Genomic DNA, 24,402 nt, shown 5'->3' with positions numbered 1-24,402 from the left:
TCAAAGCCGAAACGTGATGGTACGCATTTCTCCTCCTTACACGAGGCATCACAACAACGTTTCACCAGCCAACGCCGGTCAACTGCTGATTGTGTATGAGAAATCGGTTGGAAACTTTCCTCATGTCAGCAAGTTGTAGGTGTCGCCACCGGCGCCACCCTTGTGTGAATGCTCTGAAAAGCTAATCATTTGCATATCACAGCATCTTCTTCCTGTCGGTTAAATTTCGCGTCTGTAGCACGTCATCATCGTGGTGTAGCAATTTTAATGGCCAGTAGCGTATTTTCTTCACGATCCCTATTTGAGCGACACATGGGGTAATTGTATATTCCTAGAGTCATCATTTAAAGCCGGTTTTTGAAACTTTGTTGACAGACTTTCTCAGGATAGTTTACGTCTATCTTCAGGAGTTTCCAGTTCAGTTACGTCAGTACCTCTCTGACACTCTTCCACGGGTTAAACAAACCTGTGACCATTCGTCCTGATATTCTCTGTATATGTTCAACATCACCTGTTAGTCCTATCTGGTACGTGTCCCACATACTTGAGCAATATTCTACAACTGGTTGCATGAGCGATTTGTACGCAATCTCATTTGTAAACTGACTGCACTTCCTAAGTATTCGACCAATAAACTGAAGTCTACCACCTGCTTTACCCACTACTGAACCAATGTGATCATCACATTTCATATCTCTACAAAAATGTTGCAATCAGATCTTTGAAAGAGTTAGTTGGCCGATTCCTACAGTGACTCATTGATATTTTAGTCATGGGATACTAAGCTTTTTGTTTTTATGAAGTCAAAATTTTACATTTCTGAACATTTAGAGCAAGTTGCCATTTCTGCACCACGTTGAAATCTTATCAAGATCTGACTGAATATTTGTGCAGGTTCTTTCAGATAGTGCTTCATTATAGATAACTGCATCTGACTGAATATTTATGTACTTTTTACTTTATGCAGCAGGCTATTACGTTCACATATAGTCCCGTTCACTTCCTACTAATGAGAATATAATATTTCTACCCTCAGCGCTGCTGTAGCCGCTTGGGTCCAAAATGGCAGTCGCCGCCGAGTTGGCCATACTTCCTTTATTCAGATATAAAACATATTCTACTTTTATTCTCACAAGTTATGAAATCCCCTTCTATGTAAACTGTCGCACCTGTTAGCACTCTGTATTCGGTTGTTGTTGCACTGAAGCACATTTTAACAGGCTAACCTAAAATGACGCTCAACATGTTAACATGGGGGCCGCAGAAATTTGTCAAAGAGGGGGCAAGATTTCAAACGTTGCATTTTTTATACATCTGATCAATCGAGTTTGAGAACGTGTCACACCAAGGAATAAATTTGACAAGAAGTGCACAAAACACATTGCATCTTGCCTGCAATACCACCAAGGGTGTGGGTGGGGGGGGGGGGGATGGGGAGGGTAGGTAGTGCGGTGGGGGTGCTTTATACCCACCTTTTGAAAATAGTGGATTCCAGTCAGGCACTATACATTTCATAATTTAAAATAATATTTATTGGTCTTAATGAAGATGCCATAAATACACTGCTGGCCACCGTAAATGGAACACCCTGAAGGAAGCATCCGAACCAAGTGAAATTTACACCATGGGTTTGCAGCGATGAGATATACAACTGATTAGAATTTCAGCGCAGACGCACATCACGCGCGCCTGTGGCGCCACCTCATAGCGCCATTTAAGGCTTTGCGATTTCGACAAGTGTACGTTCGGCACGTGTATTTACCTTGTGGTTGTTTCACAAGACGATCAGTTATGCCTCGTAGACAACAGCGAGCATCGTTTGATCAAGTATCCGAGTTCGACAGAGGAAGGATAGTGGCTTACCGAGATTGTGCATTATCATACAGAGAAATCGCTAGTCGTGTTGGACGAAACTAAACAACTGTAATGCGGATATGTGGCCGCTGGATGCAGGAGGGTACGGCGGACCGACGTGGTCGATCGCATTCACCTCGGTGCACCACTGCACGTGCTGATAGGCAAATTGTGCGCATGCCAGTGACGGATCGCTCAGTGACATCTCGAACCATAGCACAGCACATTGCGTCTGTAACGCATCATCCAGTGTCTGCGCGTACCATTCGACGCCGTTTACAGCAGAGTGGTCTGTCCGCAAGACGTCCATTGCTTCGTCTACCATTGACGCAGAACCACAGACGTCTCCGTCGCCAATGGTGTGATGACAGACGGATGTGGACGGCAGAATGGAATGACGTTGTCTTTACTGACGAGGCACGCTTCTGTCTGCAGCACCACGATGGTCGGATTCGAGTGTGGAGACACCGTGGAGAGAGGATGCTGGACAGCTGCATTATGCACCGCCACACTGGTCTTGCACCGGGTATTATGGTATGGGGCGGTATTGGATATTACTCTCGCACGCCTCTAGTACGCATTGCCGGTACTTTAAATAGCCGGCGCTACATATCTGAGGTGCTGGAGCCAGTTGTCCTTCCTTACCTTCAGGGCTCGGCCACAGCCATATTTCAACAGGATAATGCGCGACCACACGTGGCACGCATTGTCCAAAGGTTCTTCGTCAATAACCAGATTGAAGTGCTTCCCTGGCCGGCTCGCTCTCCGGATCTTTCGCCGATAGAAAACATGTGGTCCATGGTTGCTCAACGAGTGACCCAGATTACATCCCCAGCTGCCACACCAGATGATCTTTGGCAACGTGTGGAAGCTGCTTGGGCTGCTGTACCCCAGGAACACATCCAACGTCTCTTTGACTCAATGCCGAGACGTGTGGCAGCGGTGATCTCCAACAATGGCGGCTACTCTGGCTACTGATTCTGGCAGGAACCACATGTCACAGACGTCTGTAAACGTAATCATTTGATACTTGGTCAACATGTTATCTACAAAATAAATTTTGTTGTGCTACCTCTTGTCTTTCTTGGTGTTGCATTTACGGAGGCCAGCAGTGTATAAATGTTTCAGTTATACTTAGCCGAAAAATTCAAGTCATAGTACATGATACAATTGCGAATACATTTAATGTATTTCATTACGGCTGTAGTTGCCGAAGTGCCTGTTCCTATGGACAAGCATGCATGTCCAAAGGAACATTGCGTCGTAATTCGGATAACACAAGCACTGCAATATCATATTTATCCGCTAAGACTGAGCAAGCGACTCAAGGAAAAGAGTCTCGCCGGTACGAGAATATACATAATGGATGTAGGAGTACAGGTTGCAGACACATGGCTGACGGCAAATAGAAGTTTGGGTGTGGGCGTGACTCGTATTGTTTCTTTGGACATACATGCATGCACAAAGAAACACTGAATCGCAATTCAGAATAACACCGGTACTGCAATATTGTAAGATGAAAAAAGTTCGAACAGAAGAAAAAATTCGTGCACGAAAAAATTTTTGTACTGTGGTAGGAAGGAGTGGTATGAAGAACATACAAAAAATCCCCATCGGTGGTATGAGAGCGTGGAGGGAGGGGCGTTTAAAGGACATATTTTTATGTTTTTCTTCAATAACTCGAATACTGCGGCTTCTAGCGAAAATGTTTTCTGGTACAAAATTAAACTATAGTCAATTTCCTACAGCACAAGGTCACACTCATTTTTTCTCTGGGACTAACAGTTTCCGTGTTGCAGGGGATGGAAAAATCGATAATCATTAATAATAGCGTTTCAATGGAACAAAATTACTGATTACTGTTAAATGAAATGGGTTAAGAACAAATATTAAATCTATGTACCACTTCTAAGTGCTTTAGAATTGTATTAAGGGGTAAATAGTGTTCTGGGGATGAAACAGTGTGGAGGGGGCGGGGTGGACAGTAGAAGCGCGAGGAACGATAGGTCGTCCGATTGCAGTCTTGCTATTTCCTCTTTCATAGATCTACGAACTGAAGAGCGAGCAGATGTTTCCCCACTCTATCCAATGTCCGCAGCTCGTGGTCTAGTGGCGAGCGCTGCTGCCTCTGGATAACGGGGTCCCGGTTTCGATTCCCGGCCGGATTGGGGATTTTCTCTGCCCAGGGACTGAGTGATTGTATTGTTCTCATCATTTCATCATCATTATCATCATTCATGACAGTGGTTAGATTGGATTGGATAAAAAATAATTGGACTGTGTAAAAATTGGGACTTTGTACGGGCGCTGATGAGCGCGCAGTTGAGCGCCCCACAAAGCAAACATCATCGTCGTCATCACTCTCCCTAACCCAGTGCGTCATAGGAAGCAACGACAGGTTGTTTTACAAAGTTATATCGACCGTCTGCAGTGCGCCTTAAAAATCGCTGGTGACGCAATGGGCAGACATGCCCAGGATGTTTATTTTCCACGAAGTGTCTTTAACAGTACATGGAATACAGATGTGAGTTACTAGCAATTATAACGCAAGAAACGCCTACTCCCAGGATCTTCGCAAATCTCTGTACACTCTTCTACGTTGCTATGGAGGAAATTGATTCTTAGTCATACTGTGCGGCAGCAATAGTGTTCTTCCAAGAAAGACAACTTTCTCCACCAAGAGCGCTGCTTGCTTTCCAGTTTACAAACTATACGTTCACAGCATTTGCTGTTCAATTCTCTTATTTGAGTAGGCAAAATAACTTCACTGGAATCGTGTTTATTTGAACATAGCAGAGTTACTGTCTGTAACGAGTACTTATTTCCAGTTGTTAAGTGAGCTATTATGTAAAATAGTTCAACAGCTGGAACTGTCAACTCTCTGCCACACCGAGGAGCCCGCCCCAAGAGTAACAAGCTGTCAGTATGTATTCGAAAACGTCGATTTCATTGTCTCCACTATCACTGGCTGGAATACTTTTCACAGCATGAGGTCTATCAAGGTTCAGCTCTCTCAACATCTGAACAGGCCCCTGAGGCGTGAACTGTCTCCCTCTGCAACAGAATTAGGTCACCCAAGTGTTATGGAACTTCAGATATTTCAACTTAGTCAGCAGGTTATGGTTCCAGATCTGAGCACAATCAGCCCCAGTCCATCAGTTGTATCCATGCCTCACCTGGAGGATGAGTTGTGGATGTGTGTTAAGTAGTTCCGCTCAGTGCAGCCCACTCTACAACTTAATGGAAGAGATTTGTGGAATGTACCAGTAACACAATTAATCGTGAGAGAAGTGCAGTAACTTTCTCGTCATTCATCAGTTCACCACTAAACGACTACAACGCAACACTACAGAGGTCACTGACAACACTAGTAATACAAATGATAGACTTCTCAGCCATCGTTTATAGGAATGTATTTTACATAATCGCTCACGTAACAGCCGGAAATACGTACTGAAAATAGCTCGACTATAGTCGTATAAAAACGATCTCAGTGAAGTTATTTTGTCTATTCACATAAGAGAACTGGACAGCAAATGCTGTGAACGTATAGTCTGTCGGTAAACTGAAAAGCAAGCTGCGCTCTTGATGGGGAAAGTTACCTTTCTCGGAAGAACATTACTGCTGCCGTAGAGGATGACTAAGAATCAATTTCCTCTCTAGCAATGTAGTAGAATGTGCAGAGATTTACATAGATCCTGTGCATAGGCGTTTCATGAGTTAATGTTACTAGCAACTCACATCTGTAATCCATGTACTGTTCGGGCACTTTAGGGAAAATAAACACCCTGGACACGTCAGCATACTGCTCATCAGCGATTCGTAAGGCACACTGCAGAGGATAAACACCCTTTGTAAAGCATCCTGTAGTTGCTTCTTGTGGCGTAGTGGGTTAGATAAGAGTGGGGGGAAACATCTCCGCGCTCTGCAGTTCGTAGCCCTATGAAGGAGGAAATTGCAAGACAACAATCTGGCGATATGCCTTCCGTTGTGCTTCTACCGTGCACCTGCGCCCACTCCACTCTTTTTCATATCCAAAGCATAATTTAGCCAAGCTGTTAGTCCTACAAAAAATTAATATTATTTTTTTCTAAGAAAGTGAATGTAGTTTAATTTTGTACTAGGAAACATTTTCACCAAAAACCGCGGTCTTCGCGTTATTCCAGAAAAAAACATAACTTTTTTTTAATTGCCCCCTCCTTCACGTACACATCACACCGGTGAGGATTTTTAGTATGCTGTTCATGATGCCCCTCGTATCACTGTACCAAGATTTGCGACTACACGATTTTTCCTCTAATTTTCCCTCGTTGACTGGAGTATAACATGTGCGCAGGCGAAGGGTACGTTCTTGTGGGAATTCTGAACGCGTGTCAGGCTGATGTAATGCAACCATGTGCTAGGTGTTTCAACTGACTCTTTCTGTAGCTCATTAACAGCCGTACAAGAAAACGTAAGAGAAAAGAACGGGTGCTCTATTTCGGTAACCTGTATGGTAAAACAATGCTGAAACCGCTACCTTAACAAGAGAATGGTACAACTGCCCGTGAACAACCTTACAAAGAAATAATGTAGTATTTACCAAGGCCACTGTGTTACCCCTTGCATGCAATTGAGTAGAATCAGAGACAGTCATTTGTAGAAATACGTGAGAATTTTGAAATTAAAGAAGGTTCTAAAGATTCTAGAAGGTGGAAAATACCCCATATTGCTCCCTGCCCCCATCCAGCGCCCCTAACCTGTGCGTGCTTATGATCGTGTTGTGGGGCGGCGGGTGGATATTTTTGTTATTAAATGTAGAATGTAATGTAGAAAAGATGCATTTCCCGGCCGATTAGCAACATATGTGGGGCGGCGGGTGGATAATTGTTATAAATAATGTAGAATGTAATGTAGTAAAGATGCATTTCCCGGCCGATTAGCAACATATGTGGGGCGGCAGGTGGAGTAATTGGTATATAAAATGTTCCTATTATTTATTTAATGCTGTTGTTTACCGTTCTCAACACTGGCTCTCTAACTACAATATCGGCAACCAGAAAGTGATTAGCAAAACGTGAAGCCTGTAATTAGAATTCCTAGTGCCCACTTCATCTGAGAAATACACTTATAGCTCTGAGGAATTAGGAGATTGTCTGGGATTCATAATCAAAAACGAGTCTCTCTAAAATGTTCACTATATTCTGAAAGTCGCAGACAAAAAAAAAAAAAAAAAAAAAGAATCCACACAATCCAACTACCAGAGCAGTTCAGAGTCTAATGCGCTGATGCAACTATAACTGATCAAATTAAAGGTTTAAGTGAATGCTCGCCATAATTTGATGATAATGTTCATCAAACACCACGCTAAATACTGGTAGAATGTCTGTCCCGCGGCGGCACGTGAAAATACGACATACGCAAGCTGAAGATAGATCATTAAAGTCATCCCAGAATTAACACTTCACTTGAAAACGATTTCATGGTTACGCGTATCCCGAGTAACTTATTACGGCATCCGAGGCTGTTTATAGCAATGATACCGACGCGACGCGACCCCCGGCACAGGTGTGCTAATCAGCGTCTGGAGAGAACTGGGGCCTCTCTATCTCGCGCAGCGTTCTTATATATAAAGCCGTGGTGCGGACGGCTAAGGGAACACCTGATCAAATCTGGCCTCCCGACTAGCCGCTGGGCTAGTAATGCACCACTTTTAGTTATCGAATAAATCATTGCTTCCTTTGCTGATGGCCGATTAAGCTTTCAATTTAATTGTGCAATCATCACACTGGTAAGTAATCATAATAAAAGTCTGACGTGGCTAAGTCAAATATTTTGGGCGAGAGAATTAATTTAGTTACACTACACGCAGTAGACGAGTTCTGAACTTGCCCTTTGGAGATACGCTATCACTATAGTTTTATAGTTATTCAGTTGAAACTTCTCATATCTTTATGATTATAGCGTATCTCCCTTCTTCTTAAATTTAAACATCCTAGCTTTATTTATTCGCCTACTTAATCTATCTTGCTTCCTTAATTTTTAAGACAAAAACCAGAAAATCATGAATTTCAACTAAAATTTTAATTTGCGAGATCCAGAATACTGTTTCTACTAAATTATTGTGAAAAAGGAATCTAAATATAAGTTTTTAAGTTTCTAGCTCTTTTCTGTTGCGCCAATGATTTTTTCAGAAAAACATCCAAATTTCTAAAATGGTTAAAGTTATTGAACTGATATTTAACACACATTGATTTAGTATTACTCCTGACATGCTAGAAACGTTTCAGGTTATTTACTTGATTTTTAAAGTATTGCGCAACATTTATGACGTCAGAGCTAGTTACAGCGGACTGGCTGGCACACAATGGAAAGACTGATGTGAATTTTATACGGCATGAGCAGGCTGCTTCCCTACAGTGTATCAATGTCGCCAAGAGATATGCTACACTACATTTACATCTACATCCATACTCCGCAAGCTACCTGACGGTGGCGCATTAGTAGTTGGTTGTAGGCGACTGGTTTGTTTCTGTTCTATTGTTTATTTCGTATGGAACAGAATTCTGCACTGTATAGTGGAGTACAATGAAATAAATTCCCTTTCATGGAGTGTTGGCGATAATGTATGTGTGACATGGAGCACATTCAGAAAAAGTATGTGTGTATGTATCTTTTGTGCATGTAGTAAACATGGAGTGCTGGAAAACGTTTCTGCTGTGCTTTGGCCCAAACATTTCAGTTCTTCTTCCCAGGGGAATTATATTTCCACTTGCAAACGAAAGATAATCTTTCAAACCTCGGAGTCTCTGATTCTAAGCCAGAGATGTGGGAACACCATACACGTCCACTTTGTAACAATTGTGCTGGCAGTTTGTCTGTCCCAAGGGTCTCATATGAATAACGGTGGACCATTGCACTGACTTTTATTTTTCTGAAATATAAATATTTAATTTAAGATAGCGATACCTACCCTTTCGACACCATTCCATTGAGTCATAGATAGCATTAGCAACAATTTTATGCGACTTTCGTTTTACTGATTTCACCCTGTCATTCGCATGAAAAGTTACGCGATAAGAAAGCCATATTCAAATATACAGTATGGCTTTAGCATTGTCTGCATTTGTATTTAGCAAGTTAAATGGCTTCAAATAGCTCTGAGCACTATGGGACTTAACTTCTGAGGTCCTAAGGACAACACACACATCCATGCCCGAGGTAGGATTCGAACCTGCGACCATAGCGGTCGCGCTGTTCCAGACTGTAGCGCCTAGAACCGCACGGCCACTCCGGCCGGCATTTTGCAAGTTACAGTGCAAACTATGACAGCTGATTGGGACCATTTCAAAGAGTCGTTTTTTTTTCTTTTTTTTTAAATTCCTATCGCAGATCGTGTAAGATCAGATCCACCCTCTGTAGGCCTCCCTGTAAGCTCAAATTCCTGTAGCGCACCCACTTGATATTATGAGGAGTAAGGAGGAAGTGACTGTTTCTTGGCTTGCCCTGAAATTCACGATCTTCAGTTCTAAGAGTAATTCTTTACATGAAGCATAAAGCACGAAGGAGAGAAGGAAGGATGATATTTTATGTTCCCTAGAGACGGAGCAAGACACCGGATTCCATAAGAATGGGTAAGGGAGTGGGCCTTGTATTTTTTAAAGAAACTGTCGCAAGTTGTGTCTGTTGTACTTGCGATCTCGTTATCGTGTTCATGTCCACAGTGAGAATAAGATACGCGCGACGTATAATTCTGTTCAACACTTTATTTAGACGAGAAGTTTCATTTAAGCACACATAAAAGCAGGAAAAACATTATGAAACATTTTCAGTTCAACAAATATTACCAATTTTCGATAACTAAGTGAGGTGAACAGTAACAGTAACAGGAATATTAAAAAAGTCAAAGCAAATGATTAAATTCATGGAGCGCGCGGTGCAGCAAAAAGCGTCTCACAGCGCTCCTGTAGGTAAGCGCGCGAACCCTGTTGACATGCGCCGGCAGATCAGCTGATCAACTGACATCTGTTAAGGCTGACGCTCGACGACGCAACAAAACCACAGATGCGCACATTGTGAGTGTTAACATGTCCACTAAGGTGAAAGGTTGATTCATCACGGAAGACAACATGATCCAGAAAATCTTCATCACGCTACGCTGGCAGGGAAAAAAAAAATTAGCACCATGAAGTAGTTGTACGACAGGTGTTTCTACATCTGAAAAATGGTCTCTCTTCAAAATTCGCGCCAGTCGCATAAGAGTAGAGCTAGTAGCGTTATTATGAGGATGCAAATCAGGTTCGCTTTAAATACACACTGTAACGGTGGCAAGCATTAGCTACCTTTGAGATTGTACATGATATTAGTCAAGAATGCCTTTAAGGCGACAAAGTCGCCATTATCAGCGCCTCACTGAGTTTGAACAAGGACACGGGATAGGGCTACGAGAAGCTGGATGTTCCTTCTCAGATATATCAGAAAGCCTTGGCAGGAATATAGCCACCGTACATGATTTCCGGTAGCGACGGTCACGAGAATGTACAGTCGCAAGAGAACCGGGCTCCGGAAGGCCAAATCTCACTACCGAGAGGGAAGACCATCGAATTCGGCAAATGGCTACGGAGCATTGTACTGCATCTGCAACACCAATCTGAACAGCAGTGGGTACCACAGTGACACAGCGAACTGTTACAAATCGGGTGCTCCCAGGGCAGCTCGGAACCAGACGGTCCGTAGCGCGCAATCCACTGAGACCACATCACCGCCATTTACAACTTCGGTGGTGTCAAGCGAGAGCTCACTACAGAGCAGGACGGAGGTCTGTTGTGTTTTCTGTCCCGATGGCAGTGATGGCTGCGTGTTGGTTGGCAGGAGGCCAGTTGATGGCCTGGAACTAATATGTCTGGGTGCTAGACACTTTGGACCTATACCTGTAATTATGGTCTCGTGTGAGATTTCGTATGACAGCCAGAGCACTCTCGTTTTTATCCCACGGACCCTGACTACAAATTTGTACATCAAACTGGTGATTCGAACTATTGTGCTGCCATTCAAGAACAGTATTCCAGTGACTGTTTTCCAACAGGATAACGCTCGCTCACATACTCGTGTTGAAACCCAACATGCTCCACAGAGTGTCAACATGTTGCCTTGACTCGATCACCAGATTTGCCTCCTATCGAATATACACTACTGGCCATTAAAATTGCTACACCAAGAAGCAATGCAGATGATAAACGGGTATTCATTGGACAAATATATTATACTAGAACTGACATGTGATTACATTTTCACGCAATTTGGGTGCATAGATCCTGAGAAATCAGTACCCAGAACAACCACCTCTGGCAGTAATAACGGCCTTGATACGCCTGGGCATTGAGTCAAACAGAGTTCGGATGGTGTGTGCAGGTACAGCTGCCCATGCAGCTTCAACACGATACCACAACTCATCAAGAGTAGTGACTGGTGTATTGTGACGAGCCACTTGCTCGGCCACCATTGACCAGACGTTTTCAGTTGGTGAGAGATCTGGAGAATGTGCTGGCCAGGGTAGCAGTCGAACATTTTCTGTATCCAGAAAGGCCTGTACAAGACCTGCAACATGCGGTCGTCCAATATCCTGCTGAAATGTAGGGTTTCACAGGGATCGAATGAAGGGTAGAGCCACGGGTCGAAACACATCTGAAATGTAACGTCCACTGTTCAAAGTGCCGTCAATGCGAACAAGACGTGACCGAGACGTGTAACCAATGGCACCCCATACCATCATGCCGGGTGATACGCCAGTATGGCGATGACGAGTACATGCTTCCAATGTGCGTTCACCGCGATGTCGCCAAACACGGATGCGACCATCATGATGCTGTAAACAGAACCTGGATTCATCCGAAAAAATGACGTTTTGCCATTTGTGCACCCAGGTTCGTCGTTGAGTACACCATCGCAGGCGCTCCTGTCTGTGATGCAGCGTCAAAGGTAGCCGCAGCCATGGTCTCCGAGCTGACAGTCCATGCTGCTGCAAACGTCGTCGAACTATTCGTGCAGATGGTTGTTGTCTTGAAAACGTCCCCATCTGTTGACTCAGGGATCGAGACGTGGTTGCACGATCCGTTACAGCCATGCAGTTAAGATGCCTGTCATCTCGACTGCTAGTGATACGAGGCCGTTGGGGTCCAGCAGGGCGTTCCGTATTACCCTCCTGAACCCACCGATTCCATATTCTGCTAACAGTCATTGGATATCGACCAACGCGAGCAGCAATGTCGCGATACTATAAACCGCAATCGCGATAGGCTACAATCTGACCATTATCAAGGTCGGAAACGTGATGGTACGCATTTCTCCTCCTTACACGAGGCATCAAAACAACATTTCACCAGGCAACGTCGGTCAACTGCTGTTTGTGTATGAGAAATCGGTTGGAAATTTTCCTCATGTCAGCATGTTGTAGGTGTCGCCACAGGCGTCAACGTTGTGTGAATGCTCTGATAAGCTAATTATTTGCATATAACAGCATCTTCTTCCTGTCGGTTAAATTCAGTGTCTGTAGCACGTCATCATCGTGGTGTAGCAATTTTAATGGCCAGTAGTGTATGTGGGACATCATCTGATAGCAACTCTAGCGTCATCCACAAACAGCATCAACCGTCTCTATATTGACAGCCGTGAAACTCCATCCCACGAACTAACGTCCGCTACTTGTACAACACATCGCATGCACGTTTGCATTCTTGCTTTCAACATCGTGGCGGTTACACCGGTTATTAATGTACCAGCATTTCACATTTGCAATGAATGGCTTCTCGCACTTATATTAACCGATGCCCTTGCAATGTTAATCACTTATGTATGTTACCTAGACAAATTTATTCCCGAAATATCATTGCTCTACATTAATTATTTTTTGGTGTTGTGATTTTTTTTCGATAGTGTATTCATGAAAGTCACCAACTTAATTTGGATGAGTGGACAAGAGTCCGAATTCGATCATTCCGAATGCGAACCTGTGTCTTTGCCACCCTACTCGGCTCTGAAGCAGTTTCGGTTCCAACTAGAGATTATGAAAATTTCTGTGGCGCCCTTGGGCGTCACAATGCCGTGACGCATCGACAGTCTGTGCGTTGTATATCTGTTCTTTTCCAGTTTGGTAAGTCGTACCAGCAACATCCTGGAAACAGTTTCGTGGATGGCATGTACATCACTCAGCATTCTTTCAATGAATCTATCTTGCTTTCGCTTTATCCACAGCTATAATCACGCTATTATTCCGCCTCAAAATCGCTCCATATGGCCACAGCTAGACCTTAGACAGTTGTGACTTATTTTAGTGACTGCTCGGTGATGGGTTAATAAAACAGTATCGTATCTTTTCGGTCTACCTGTGCGCGTTGCATAATTTAGGGTATATTGAGGGTCAGCTGCTAATCATTACACCAAACAGGGCTTCTTGCGTTTCTTGCTAAATTTATAAGTATGCGTCCTGTATGCATCGTAAGCGAACAGCCACTACTGATGGTTATGAAAATAAACGAATACAGAGAGTCAGTTCTCTAAAACTGAACAGGTTATCATTGGGGTGGAATGTAGTTACGGCCACAGTCTAAAATAAGTCGCAACACGCCCCCTCGTTTTTGTTACAGCGATAGCAGCGCTCCAAACGGCCAGTAAGCGACACTTCAGAATACGGTATCGTATATTAACCCTTATATTGATTTGTAACATAGTTTGTAAAATAGGGAGCCTACGTAGTGCCATAAAAATCGACAATAACTACAGAATGTCACCACATTTGTCATTCTTTAGTTTCCAAAGGATCTTGGGATGTACGAATAGGTACATTACAGAACAGTTCATTTACGATTCTCTTGTAGCTAATAGGATTTACTGAATAAAGTCATCCTTTAATAACGAACAATTCCTGGTAAAAACCAGAAGACCTGATCTTTTGCAAAAATCGTATAGCCAGCGAAAAAAGCGGAGTTTTGTTCCCTACACTTTGCACCAAATCAGTGAATGTGGAACGTGGAAAACATCTGCATTATTTAACGTACCAAATAATCCACCACAACTGTAGCTCAAGGGAGAACCAAGCAGCCTTGGTAATAAATTATCAAAAACAATAAAATTGTTTCTCAATACAGAAGAAACCAAATCCACAATTGTTGCTAAATCTGAGCCACAAATGGGTTGAATATTTAACTCGTTCGCTTTTGGAGCAAATTAAAAAAATTCAGTGAATTGAACAGGCAAACCGTTAGAATCCATGAAAATTTTTAAGTGTCGAGGAAAATGTCTGTGATAATAAAAGCAGACAACAACAGAAATATTAAGCTTCTCATACATGGCATATTTTTTTTTCCTTGCATTAAGGGGGATAAGGTGCAGATGTACAGAAAATCGAAAGTATTTCTTCATGAATAAGTTGTACCTTATGTCATTGAATCGGTGTGATTCGGCTGTTTTAACATATAATTCATGTACCCTGGTAATTTACGAACGCATAGAAAGCAAAAATGTAACATGTATTTCGTTAATTAAATAGAAAATAATTAAAAACAAACATTGTCCTTACGACACATGTGACTGTGTGCTTTCTCACCACTTGAAGCGCTAGTATCGCTCCTGCTGTCGATTGGTAACAACTTTAGCACCAGAGAGTGTCGTGACTGTATGTATTAGACTGATTCACAAGTGTGAATGTTAATCTATGGCTTTGAGCATAGAGTAAATATCTCTGGAGTAAGCATTCACATGCGCAGAACAGATTTTGTGTTGTCAACATACATTGCCGGCCTGGTCACGTGATCTCGGGACGTCGTGTGTTTGTCCGTATAGCGCCCTGTATATTTAAAATGTCACTACATCCCTAGTACGGACGGTTCTTTTCGTACGTGCCGTGGATTATTTATATATGTTGCGCAGACATTTTAACAGTATCCAGTTGATACCGGGAATAAACCAGCTACGTAACTTTTAAGGGCAAATGATATTACATTCTGCTTCTTTGCGATAGGTTTCACAGTTCAGATGCACTCGATTTTTGGTATTTTACGGTATGATACGGCACTTTATAGTATTACAGAGCCTGACGTACATTTTTGCAGTGATAGTCCTGCAAAACGAGTTGACAGTACGCTAGTACTTTTAGCGATTATTCCCTGCTAATTCGTCCTTTTTTTTTGTATTTCTGCGTATTTATTTTCTCGTTTTTGCGACATAAAGCACAATTTTTCTTACTGGTGCCGCTTTGAGGTATTTATTTAACGCATTTTATGTACTTGCTCCCAGTTAATTAAATAAATAGTAGACTGCGTAATCTATATACATAATCGACAGGTCACTGATAAATGCATGGAGGATAGTATTTACAGAAACAACTAACCATTCCCTTTCTTGTTCCACTAGCAAATTTACGAGAGGAAGCGATTGTTTGTAAGCTTTTGTACGAGTCGTAATATCTGTTATATAGTCATAAAATCGCAGAAAAATAGGTCTACAGAATCAAGCCTTAATTATAAGGCGTCTCGAAATTTTTAAACATATGCAGTGTCTCTTACTAATATGATAACTATAATTAGAGCAACATAGTATGTACCCATGAAAAGTTACTATCCCTCCTCTCACATATTTTTCTTTGCATCCGTAGCAACAAGAGTAATTCACCCTCGCTATTACACTATCAACAAGCGGTGAAACACAACAAAAACTCTTGATGTTATAAACTTCAAACGCTGCAGAAAGCACACACGCACAGCGAAGTCCCGAATACACGTGGCAATCCTGGTTTAATGTTGACAACATGCGCAGAACGCAATGCTCACTCCAGAGATATTTACTCTATGGCTTTGAGTGAAGTTAGTTATCTACGTCTGACATGGCGGTAACGATAAGGAAGGTTCTTTTTTATGTTAGTTTTTGTTTGTTGTTGTCTGTCGTGATCGCTGTACCGTTGTTCTACATGATGGGTGCATCCTCTCACGCTCCAGACGTTTTCTGGTTTTTGACAGCGACAAGCCCCTACATGTGGGCCATAACCGGCATAGTATCTTCTGTGGCAGTGTCCATAACTGGAGCGGCATTGGGCATTTATACGACTGGAACCAGCATCGTTGGTGGCAGTGTGAAGGCTCCGCGCATCCAGACGAGGAATCTCATCTCGATCATTTTTTGTGAAGCAGTTGCTATTTATGGCATCATCACAGCTATAATTCTCAGTGGCGCAATGAAGGAATTCCAACTGGATGAAGCAGAAAGTAATCCAGCATTTAAAGAGAGAAACTGGTTTTCTGGTTATTTGATTTTCGGTTCTGGGCTCAGCGTGGGGCTGGTGAATTTGTTTTCCGGTTTGTCCGTTGGGATTGTTGGATCAGGAGCAGCATTAGCAGACGCCGCCTTTCCAATAGTATTCGTCAGGATGCTTATTATTGAGATATTTGCGAGTGCAATTGGATTGTTTGGTCTGATTGTTGGAGTTTATTTAACTTCTAAAATACATATGGGTGACTAACAAAGAAATTGGGTGAATTGTTAACGTTGTCTTGTCACAGAACGTAATTACTGTTACTTCAGCAGTTATCTTAAAACTGTAGATACTAGTTATATAAGAGGAATTGTAAATGTAGGATTACGTGTACTCGGTTAGTTCTGTTAATCATTATGTATTGTCTTCTATTAGTGTACTATGTAATACTTAAATTTACGTGTATGGAACCCTGAAGAAAGTGTGTCAATTTCTTATCATTAATACGATTTATGTTATCTCAAGTATCGAAAATATACTAACGCTTTTATTATTAAACGTTCTATAAGCTTTTTCTGAAATAATATCTTGTTGTAATGAACCTGCCGTTTTCGTAAATTGCCTTTTTTATGAGTCGTAATTCATATGTACCATACATTTTGACGTTCAGTTAACGTCTGGATTTTACATAACTTTATCATGCCTGATTCAAAGACTAACAGTAATATACCAGGTATTAGTTATATAGTAAGGTTACTTTCTTCATCACAATGTCATCTCTGTGTAAGGAAGATTCTGCTTTGACGGACCATATTTAGCACAAACAATGAGGCATATGCTACGCACCTGTTTGTTCCAGGAAATACATTTTTAACGAAATATGTAAAAAATTATGTTCCTATTATTATTCATCTTTTTGAAGATATATGCATGTCCCTTGTGTTATCAGGAATACATATTTGTCTGCTGTGACGTTTACATGACAGTAATACCGTAGTATGAGGCATAGTATTAATAGGAAGCGCAATGTAAGACATAAGTATTTCAGATATTAATTACTACATGCTTTGTTACATATTCACACTTTCCTTTTCTCCAAAAATTTTTAATGTTTTCCCAAAATCTTTTAAGAGTCAAGATCCAAAGTAAAAACACGTTATCATTTAATGTGTTTTTATTTACAATCGTGACTACTAAAATGTTTGTAAAAAATTTTAATCATTGAAAAATTTAGATCGCTTTTCTCCATCTGATTGTGTTAGGAATTAAGATTTTTTTCCGTACGACACCATTATGTTTTGTGCTTTACAAGCAAGATAGACTGTTCGCGCACCGTCGCTCTCTGAATAATAATCTAAAGGAATACACAAATGGTCTTCATGGGTATCAAGCGAAAATTGTAGCACAAAATCAGTCCAAACAACAGTGATATTCAATTAACTGTTACCAACTTATACATTTCAGAAGAATCAGTCGGTCTCAGAGAAACTTTATGACCCATTTACGTTTTACCAAATTAAATTTTTTTGTGTGTTTTTCTACCTAGGGTACACAGTTTAAAATTTGCATATATTTTCCCTTTAACTGAAATTAATCTGAACGACGTTACTCATGCCAACTTTTTTTATACGGTGCTGGCATCTTAACGTCCATATTCTACAAACGTCCATATTCTACCAAGTAACAAAGAGCGTTGTAAATTCGGAGGATACTCTGTTGCGGAACAGTAGGGAATATCAGTATTAAAATTGGTAATAAAAGAGATTTCATTTTCACAGCTGGTACATTAGTGTGTTTCAAAACACGATTAAAGCTCTGATTTTCTTAAAGAATAAATATGTTTTATACAACTGTAAAACATTCAGTGAATTGAATTAAACACAACTCAATCTTCTGTTACTGTTGATATTACGAGCATGGACTGTCGAGTGCACACTTCTTCCTCGTGTGATTCTCAATTCTCATTTAAAACGTTGCAAATTACCGCACTTGTTCTCTGCCCTCGTCCCCCACCATATTCCCATCTCAAACGTCTTGCAGCAGTACACTTCTCGCTGCTAACAAAGACTCGTGATGGTCCATGCAAAAAGTCATTATTTTCGCTTCGTCATTTCTACGTGCAACATTATTCAAGTAACTGTTATTATCGGTCTACGTTTTCTCTACCTCTCGACTCCTTCGTTACGAATCTGCAGAAATTAGAACAGCTAGGCTGACCATTCGTCCCGGTTTTGCTGGGACAGGCCGATTTTCACATAATTGCCCTCGTGTCCCGAGAAAACCATTCGGGACACCCAGCTGTCCCGGTTTGTAATCGAGAAACAAAATACGTTCAATAATATACTCATTTAATTAAATATTTGAGAAAAACTAGTTTCCTAAACATAGAACGTTATAGAAATACATATTTTTACAATACCTCCTATAGACTTAATCGCATTTAACTGTTCTTGTGCCTAAAGGAAGAGTAAGAGATGCGTTGAAAAGAAAAACCTCTTAACTTGCCGACCTTCCACTTTATGGCCCTCAAGACAAGTGAAACTAAAACCAAAGGAGGTATAAAGGTACATCACTTAAGCCATTTCTCCAAACGAGACTGCAGCCACGTGGAAGTTAATTTTACGAAGAATGTGTGCGATGCGGCTTGTGTTAATAGTGCTTATTGAATATTGCTTCGCATATATGTACACTTGCACCACAATCTGCAGTCAAACGAAATATTTAAATTTTAGTATGAAATGTATAATATGTATCTTATTACTGACTGGTAACATTACACAGTTTCTAGGTTTAACAAATTGTATCGACGTACCTACTGACTAAATATTGCAGAAACCATATCCGAGCCATGACAACAAAAAGTATGGAGCAGTCTTTTTTATTTCTAAAGAACAGAATTTTATTTATGTGTAATGTACCTACTTATTGCTTTCGAATTCACAAAATGAAGATAAATGCTTGCTATGGATTTTCCACATGCTGCATCGTCTTAGGCCTAGTATCGATTTCAAAATATCACAAAAGGTGACGAAAAAGGTAAGCGTAAGTGTAGCAATAAAGTTACCCATAAACACAAACATTTGTGTTTTTCTCTTTAAAATTTGGTCAGCCAAGACTTAGTGCAAAAAAGCATATTTCCCAACGTCTGCAACCAAACATATAGCACGGTAGCAAACAAACGTGTATTCTGAGCGAAAAAAGTGACTCGGTAGATCTTATATCCCGGAAGCCATTCAGAATCAGACCTCCTGAAAGAGTTTCGGCGTCGATTCGTATACAACTTTCGTTGCGTCTGCATTTCCGACAGGAAGCTCAAAACAGCTTCTATTAATATTATTGGCAGACATTAGTGAAATATTCTGAGATATCTTCTTCCGCTCTTTGAAGTGTCGTCTCGTTGTGTGGAGCATCTTTTCTCAACTCCCTGCATGCCCCCTCAGAAAGCATAAAAATGCTAAACTCCTCGTGACAAAACTTCTGGATCTTCGTTCATTTTCTTATTGTTTTTCAAAAGCGTTACAGGGTTCAGAGCAATACATCAGCTCATACAACCACATTGACCAATTGCTGATAATTTTACTATGTATGCACATGAGCAACTGGGAACTCGGTATTTTCTTGTGTAAGATACGTACGTAACAAAGTATCTTTTTAGGAGCCCCTGGGATTCGTTCATTTACGAGCGAATGCATTAACTGCCTAATGGCAGAACTGATTCGTCGCTCCAAAAGTCCGTAACAGGTTGCGGGCAGACACTGGGCAGAAATCCCCGGATAGTCAAAATCCAGTAAACCATGGATTGTTTAAAGAATTGAACCCCCATGTATAAAAAAGCTTTAAAAGTCCGTTTACTTTACAAATGAGTTAAGGTGTTAAATATTTGACGCAAAGCATGTAAGCGAGAAAAAGGTTAGAAAAGACACGAAATTTTGTTTAAAGCTTATTGGACATTGGTAAGTGCTCTCATTGTGAAACACCAGATGAATATATGCTGGGTAATTTCCGCTCCATTTCGCATCTCAATGTTTATGAATTCATATGTCTTGAACTACACTCCTGGAAATTGAAATAAGAACACCGTGAATTCATTGTCCCAGGAAGGGGAAACTTTATTGACACATTCCTGGGGTCAGATACATCACATGATCACACTGACAGAACCACAGGCACATAGACACAGGCAACAGAGCATGCACAATGTCGGCACTAGTACAGTGTATATCCACCTTTCGCAGCAATGCAGGCTGCTATTCTCCCATGGAGACGATCGTAGAGATGCTGGATGTAGTCCTGTGGAACGGCTTGCCATGCCATTTCCACCTGGCGCCTCAGTTGGACCAGCGTTCGTGCTGGACGTGCAGACCGCGTGAGACGACGCTTCATCCAGTCCCAAACATGCTCAATGGGGGACAGATCCGGAGATCTTGCTGGCCAGGGTAGTTGACTTACACCTTCTAGAGCACGTTGAGTGGCACGGGATACATGCGGACGTGCATTGTCCTGTTGGAACAGCAAGTTCCCTTGCCGGTCTAGGAATGGTAGAACGATGGGTTCGATGACGGTTTGGATGTACCGTGCACTATTCAGTGTCCCCTCGACGATCACCAGTGGTGTACGGCCAGTGTAGGAGATCGCTCCCCACACCATGATGCCGGGTGTTGGCCCTGTGTGCCTCGGTCGTATGCAGTCCTGATTGTGGCGCTCACCTGCACGGCGCCAAACACGCATACGACCATCATTGGCACCAAGGCAGAAGCGACTCTCATCGCTGAAGACGACACGTCTCCATTCGTCCCTCCATTCACGGCTGTCGCGACACCACTGGAGGCGGGCTGCACGATGTTGGGGCGTGAGCGGAAGACGGCCTAACGGTGTGCGGGACCGTAGCCCAGCTTCATGGAGACGGTTGCGAATGGTCCTCGCCGATACCCCAGGATCAACAGAGTCCCTAATTTGCTGGGAAGTGGCGGTGCGTCCCCTACGGCACTGCGTAGGATCCTACGGTCTTGGCGTGCATCCGTGCGTCGCTGCGGTCCGGTCCCAGGTCGACGGGCACGTGCACCTTCCGCCGACCACTGGCGACAACATCGATGTACTGTGGAGACCTCACGCCCCACGTATTGAGCAATTCGGCGGTACTTCCACCCGGCCTCCCGCTTGCCCACTATATGCCCTCGCTCAAAGTCCGTCAACTGCACATACGGTTCACGTCCACGCTGTCGCGGCATGCTACCAGTGTTAAAGACTGCGATGGAGCTCCGTACGCCACGGCAAACTGGCTGAAACTGACGGCGGCGGTGCACAAATGCTGCGCAGCTAGCGCCATTCGACGGACAACACCGCGGTTCCTGGTGTGTCCGCTGTGCCGTGCGTGTGATCATTGCTTGTACAGCCCTCTCGCAGTGTCCGGAGCAAGTATGGTGGGTCTGACACACCGGTGTCAATGTGTTCTTTTTTCCATTTCCAGGAGTGTATGTGTCGTACAGTTATATAATTTTGCAGGTACATTCAGTGGTACGCGTAAATGCTATCTGCAAAGTGTGTTGAGAATAGAGGCAGTAGTAAAGAAGTAGCAAATTGAAATGTCATGCCCGACGCTAAAGTTTTATTGCAAAGCTAGCTTTTCACGCATCTCATTGTTTATGACGTCATATCTCCTGAACTAAGCGTCTAACTATAATATAATTTACCTGGTACGTTCAGTGGTATAGGTGGATACCGCCTGCAACATGTTTTTGCAAACAGAGTTGGTATTAAAGAAGTAATAAATTAAAACATCTTGCTTGATGCCGAAGTTTTACTGCATACTTGCATACTTTGTTCCATTCATTCTGTTATGTCACATGGAATCATATTTTGGGATAGCGCGTCAAACCGAGCAACAGGTTTTTGAGTGAAAAAACGTGTAATAAAACTCATTTTTGGTGTAAATTCAAGAACGTTATATACAGGCCTGTTCAACGACCAAGATATTCTAACCACTGTTTTTCAGTATTTATATTCCTTAACGAAAATTGTTGCAAATAACATGTCCCGATTTTCAACCAATGGTACAATACATAGTATTAATACCGGGAAGAATAACAATCTACATGTTGTTGTTGTTGTTGTGGTCTTCAATCCTGAACTGGTTTGATGCAGCTCTCCATGCTACTCTATCCTGTGCAAGCTTCTTCATCTCCCAGTACCTACCCCAACCTACATCCTTCTGAATCTGCTTAGTGTTTTCATCTCTTGGTCTCCCTCTACGATTTTTACCCTCCACGCTGCCCTCCAGTATTAAATTGGTGATCCCTTGATGCCTCAGAACATGTCCTACCAACCGGTCCCTTCTTCTTGTCAAGTTGTGCCACAAACTCCTCTTCTCCCCAATTCTGTTCAATACCTCCTCATTAGTTATGTGATCTAACCATCTAATCTTCAGCATTCTTCTGTAGCACCACATTTCGAAAGCTTCTATTCTCTTCTTGTCCAAACTATTTATCGTCCATGTTTCACTTCCATACATGGCTACACTCCATACAAATACTTCCAGAAACGACTTCCTGACACTTAAATCTATACTCGATGTTAACAAATTTCTCTTCTTCAGAAACGCTTTCCTTGCCATTGCCAGTCTACATTTTATATCCTCTCTTCTTCGACCATCATCAGTTATTTTGCTCCCCAAATAGCAAAACTCATTTACTACCTTAAGTGTCTCATTTCCTAATCTAATTCCTTCAGCATCACCCGACTTAATTCGACTACATTCCGTTATCCTCGTTTTGCTTTTGTTGATGTTCATCTTATATCTCCTTTCAAGACACTGTCCATTCCGTTCAACTGCTCTTCCAAGTCCTTTTCTGTCTCTGACAGAATTACAATGTCATCGGCGAACCTCAAAGTTTTTATTTCTTCTCCATGGATTTTGATACCTACTCCGAATTTTTCTTTTGTTTCCTTTACTGCTTGCTCAATATACAGATTGAATAACATTGGGGAGAGGCTACAACCCTGTCTCACTCCCTTCCCAACCACTGCTTCCTTTTCATGTCCCTCGACTCTTATAACTGCCATCTGGTTTCTGTACAAATTGTAAATAGCCTTTCGCTCCCTGTATTTTACCCCTGCCACCTCCAGAATTTGAAAGAGAGTATTTCAGTCAACATTGTAAAAAGCTTTCTCTAAGTCTACAAATGCTAGAAACGTAGGTTTGTCTACCATAATCTTTGTGCTAAGATAAGTCGTAGGGTCAGTATTGCCACACGTGTTCCAATATTTCTACGGAATCCAAACTGATCTTCCCCGATGTAGGCTTCCTCCAGTTTTTCCATTCGTCTGTAAAGAATTCGCGTTAGTATTTTGCAGCTGTGACTTATTAAACTGATAGTTCGGTAATTTTCACATCTGTCAACACCTGCTTTCTTTGGGATAGGAATTATAATATTCTTCTTGAAGTCTGAGGGTATTTCGCCTGTCTCATACATCTTGCTCACCAGATGGTAGAGTTTTGTCAGGACTGGTTCTCCCAAGGCTGTCAGTAATTCTAATGGAATGTTGTCTACTCCCGGGGCCTTGTTTTGACTCAGGTGTTTCAAGTTCTGTCACATCTACACAAAGACCTAAAATCACTTATGTTGGTCCGGAAGGGGTCCAATACTCAGGAACAAATAGTTTCAATAAATTGCCAGCAACTATTTAAGCAAAGTTGATGCTGAGTTTGAAAGACATTTTGGTAGGCAACTTCTATTCTATGGACGGATATCTTAACAGGAACTGTTAGACCTGCTTAAGTAAAAGTCTCTATTAGTTTTCAGTTTTGACAGCACTTAGTCTCAACAGTCAAGATTAGGCATTTTGTATACGATAAATTTATTAAAAGTGCATAAGTAAGTCTCATTCTGGTGGTGGTGGTGGTCAGTGTTTAACGTCCCGTCGACAACGAGGTCATTAGAGACGGAGCGCAAGCTCGGGTTAGGGAAGGATTGTGAAGGAAATCGGTCGTGCCCTTTCAAAGGAACCATCTCGGCATTCGCCTGAAACGATTTATGGAAATCACGGAAAACCTAAATCAGGATGGCCGGAGACGGGATTGAACCGTCGTCCTCCCGAATGCGAGTCCAGTGTGCTAACCACTGCGCCACCTCGCTCGGTAGTCTCATTCTGACAGTGATTTAATTCTGTAAATAAAAGCAGTTGCAGTTTACTGTAATATCTCGACAATCTCCTGAAAAATGATAAGGGGAGTGAGTATTATATTCAAATGTTCTATGCTTTTTATGGTATACCTTCTGACATGCTCCACACGCGGTAGAATCATCTCATTTTAGGGTCTATGGAACGAA

General features: G+C 42.1%; 1 protein-coding gene across 1 annotated transcript; it reads left to right on the top strand.

Moving 5' to 3' along the window:
* Positions 1 to 15,796: 15,796 nt before the first annotated feature.
* Positions 15,797 to 16,342, top strand: LOC124799073 (V-type proton ATPase 21 kDa proteolipid subunit c''-like). Its single transcript, XM_047262611.1, has one exon. It carries the CDS (start codon positions 15,797 to 15,799, stop codon positions 16,340 to 16,342), a length of 546 nt encoding a protein of 181 aa, XP_047118567.1.
* Positions 16,343 to 24,402: the final 8,060 nt, after the last annotated feature.

This window comes from Schistocerca piceifrons, chromosome 5 (assembly GCF_021461385.2).
Source record: "Schistocerca piceifrons isolate TAMUIC-IGC-003096 chromosome 5, iqSchPice1.1, whole genome shotgun sequence".
NCBI classification, from domain to species: Eukaryota; Metazoa; Arthropoda; class Insecta; order Orthoptera; family Acrididae; genus Schistocerca; species Schistocerca piceifrons.
The sequence above is the reverse complement of the archived record's forward strand: the minus strand, read 5'-3'. Positions and strand labels throughout refer to the sequence as shown.